The sequence below is a fragment of the Sphaeroforma arctica genome (assembly GCF_001186125.1).
Source record: "Sphaeroforma arctica JP610 unplaced genomic scaffold supercont1.693, whole genome shotgun sequence".
NCBI lineage: Eukaryota > Ichthyosporea > Ichthyophonida > Sphaeroforma > Sphaeroforma arctica.
The window spans coordinates 45,448-49,798 of record NW_014039865.1 but is presented as its reverse complement, the minus strand read 5'-3'; the positions used below and the strand labels follow the sequence as shown (position 1 = coordinate 49,798).

Genomic DNA, 4,351 nt, shown 5'->3' with positions numbered 1-4,351 from the left:
TTAGGAACACACAGATGCAATATATATATATATATATATANATTTTTGCAATTTTTAGAACACACAGATGCCAAAATTCAATCTTACACTGATAAAGCCAGGTTTCATTCAGATCTGATGTAGTCCGATGCGATGCACATAGTATCGTCAAAAGAGATATATCGTTGCATACCATTCGTATTTATAACAAGATACTTCGTTGCATATTCGTTTATTGTCAGAGGACAAATATTATTTAACAATGATGGCGGATAGTACAAGTAGCTACGTGTCTGAGAAATTAGCTCGAGACAAAGCTCAACTTGTCATCATTTGTCACTCTCCCTCTAATCGCAATTGTCCAAACGTCGAGAACGGTCTCAACGATAGACTATGCATACACTAACACTACTACGAATACGCATCGACAAATAGAAAACAAGTAGTTGAACTGGGAGAAGTCATTAGCAGATTGATACGGAACTGGATATGTTTACTCTATAAATATACGCTAATAAATACAGATGCATAGCGTTGCTACGAGATATGAGATGCGCATTCTGACTTTCTGAGTCTATAGAGTTGCTCACAATCTCAACAAGTCTCAGCAACATGAGCACATTTTTTTATAAATGAAACAACTTATAATTATTTCATAATAAAAGACAGAATAGTCTGTCGTTATTTCAAATTGGTTCCTTTTTTGAATAACGATATATAGTTGTCCTAATAAAATAAGTCCAGTCCGTCTTTATTTTATATTGATTGGTATTTAAATTTTTATATATTTTACAGCGGGCTCACTCTAGTGGGGAACCAGACTGGGGACTGGGTTCGCTCTTTTAGTGTTTACTGTTACTGTTTTGATTTTCAAAGTGTAGGCCAGAGTTGTATATGTATGTACAATTTACGTAAAACTTCGATAATACATATAAGAGAATATAAGGGTAAATTTTCGGCTAGACCCAGTGCCGTGCTACTGTGCCAGATCTATTTCTTAAAGGCAAATGTATGTACAACTTACGTTTATCCTTTTTGTAACAGACGTATAAAAATACGTATTACGTGTAAATCAGACCTCATTCCGTTATTCGTTAAACGGCTAAATTTTTAATGTATGCGTTATACGTTAAACGTTTAAATCATATATGTGGTCCCAAATCCATATAGAGGGTTTATTTTCCAGGTCAGAGCATAGCTGACAATTTTGTCCTATATTGTATGTATATACCCCTGCCGCCACTTTTGCCTATCCCAACGTCCGGTTTGGATTGACATGGATCAGTGTAAGGTATTTACATTCATTGTGAGGTCTATCATTATCATGTTCACTGCACAGTTGTCCATATAATTCTGTAGAATATTTTCAATGATTGTAGCCACTACTAGCACATATTACGTACATAGACAATATGTTTTATGGTTTTTATAATTTTATATATGTAAGGGGTGTTTTGTATTTTTATGATTTTTATGTAAATAGACAAAAGTGTGCCAGTTTTTACTATCCGACTGATGACTTGATTTGACACAAAAGGAGAGATTTCATGTTTCATAGTGTTTGTGTTTCATGGCCAAAAAAAATATAGGTGTATTTTCCAGGTCATATCTGCGCAAAATTTTCAGGTCAACTTACTTGCACAGAACGTTAAACGGCATAATAAATAAAAGTATACGTTATAAGTTAAACGTTTATTTACAAATGGCATAACGTTATAAGGTCTGTCAGTATAATCTGTATTCAGACCCGTAGGACAACCGATAAAGTTATTAACCAGTGACTCTGAATGTATATATTCAAATTTGAATTATTCAATGTAGATCGTCCCGATTAACAGTCTCTCGTCCAATCATAAACCGTGTTTCTTATTAGAACCAGTAGGTTCGAAGAAGTGCGAACCTTTTAGCTGAGGTCCTCGGTTGGTCCTCTGTATAGTCAATATTGTTACACGGTCATCAGCGATAGGCCCCTTCTCCCATGAGTCAATGACTCCTGTGTTAACTATTATCAGGCATCATACGTTCATGCCATATATACGTACGGCAATATAAAGATGTATTATGTAGTATACAAATGTGAGAAGAAATCGATTCTTACTTCATAGTTCAGTACTTGTAGTTGGAAGCACTCCTAGAGCTCCTGCACAATTTCGTAATTGCTGTAGCACACATATACATTCCACACATAGAAACGCATGCCCGTACATTGAGAAATAACCGAGGGCAGAACATATTGATGTAAACGCATATACAACAACATAGACTATTACTTATAAATTCATTCATCTACAACAATGACAATGTATACAGCCGTTGCAGCGCTTACGCTGATGACCGTGACACATGTCACGACTGGTCAAATGACAGAGGACTACAGAAAAGCCATAGTAGACGAGCACAATAAACAACGACGCTCTATTGCCACACAAGCCACCTATCACCTCGAATATGATATGCATCTCGAGTGCGCTGCACAGCGCCATATCGAACGACAACAAGGAGGTTACGCCGGTAAGTTTATAAATAATTCGCTTTGAATACCAGTACACTATTACCCTTTATCGAGATACACATAATAATTATGCGCTGCATACTGATCTCGTACTACGAGGCTCGAACTGTCTACGAATCTATAACTGGTTGATCACCTTTGCATATTTTTAAGTCGATTATCGATGGCGCACATTATACACTAAACGTGCCACAATAGAATGACGAATGGGAACTAATGAATCGCAGCACACTGTCTTCCTCAGTACTCAGTAGATAGTGTTTTGAAATGAAAGCCAACTAAAGCACAGGATGTGACGTGTATATTGCAAAAACCGTGTTCGAGATTACTACATAATACCAGGACTAGATATGTAGCCTGAGATAGGAAGAAGCCATGTATAATCAATGAATAATGAGGCTATAGGCATATAGTAAATGAAATTATGCTTATCAGAAAATTGGTTTTGGACATGTGATTTTGACTTATCTTTGTTGCAAAATGTTTTCTGTGGAAACCAGCCGAAGACAAGGAGAAACATATACGATAATGAGTCTTAGCTGCAATACAACCATATACGTATGAACTGGAGGGAGGGGGGGGGGAAAGCTCACAAACCAGCGTAGTAGTTCATGCTTGCTCACAACTCCGATTCAATTGGTACCAACTTTGATTCAGCGAGAGGGACGTGTAGAACTTGTACACTCAGTGGTGTGTTATTGCTTAAACTACTGAACCGAACCAGAACAAATATATTATCGTTCAATACCGATCGCACCAGTCCAATCAATTATTCATGTGTAAAATACATTGTAGGTGGAAATAGCTTGCGTGTACAGGATTACGAGGCCTGTGCATGTGAGACGGGAATCACTACGTCGACAGGGGATAACATTACTGTCGGTGAGAATTGGTATTCGGGTGCACCAGTAGATCATGTCACGGGAGGGGCGACTAATGCATGGGTAGACTATCAATGGGGAACATCAGATGGCTACAACGGATGCAGTGAGCGTGAGAATTATGTGGTAAACAAGCTGGATGAAAGGGCTATTGGACTCTCTCCTGGGATAAGTAGTCTGAAAATTAATGAATGTCAGGGGGGTATGGATGCCGGGTTCATACAGGTCATGTGGGCTAATACGCAACGTGTTGGATGCTATTATACCCAAGGGTTTGGCACTGTGTGCAACTACTATCCGGCTGGTAACGTTGTGAACGAGGAATATGCAATATTTGGCGACAGCTGTGCGCAATGCCCGGCAACAACCAAGTGCGTGGAAGGGCTGTGTGTCATAGGTGATGACGATGGCAACGTGGGAAACAGCAGCCAGGACACAAACTTGGACTTTGAGGATATGAATACTGGAGAAGAGGCATTGGATGACGAAGTTGAGGGGCCATACGTGTCCAATTTACATGCTGACGACAGTAACGTCATCTCGAACCAGGGCTCGAGTTCAAGATATCCTTCAGGCAGAAATCAAGCTACAAGTCCAGATAAAAACCTGGACTATGAGGACATGAATAGCGGAGAAGAAGAAATATACTTTGAGGATGCGAACACCGGAGAAGAGGAATTGGATGATGAAGTTGAGGGGCCATTCGCGTCCAATTTGCATGCTGACGACGGTAACGTCAACTCAGACCAGGGCGCTAGTTCGGGAGTTCCTTCGGGCAGAAGTCAAGTTATAAGTCAAAATATAAACCTGGATTATGAGGACATGAATAGCGGAGAAGAGAAATTGGATACAGAAGTTGAGGGGCCATACGTCCCCAGAGCACGTGTAGACGAGGTAAACGTCAACTCAGACCAGGGCGCTAGTTCGGGAGTTCCTTCAGGCAGAAGCCAAGTTATAAGTCAAAATATAAACCTGGACT

General features: G+C 39.5%; 1 protein-coding gene across 1 annotated transcript; it reads left to right on the top strand.

Annotated features, from left to right (window-relative positions):
• Window positions 1-2,279: 2,279 nt before the first annotated feature.
• Window positions 2,280-4,329, top strand: SARC_08084 (hypothetical protein; the record flags this gene model as incomplete). The annotated part of the gene is made up of 2 exons (XM_014297956.1): window positions 2,280-2,490; window positions 3,287-4,329. Coding segments are annotated over 2 exons (1,254 nt in total), but the record flags the coding sequence as incomplete, so codon positions are not given.
• Window positions 4,330-4,351: the final 22 nt, after the last annotated feature.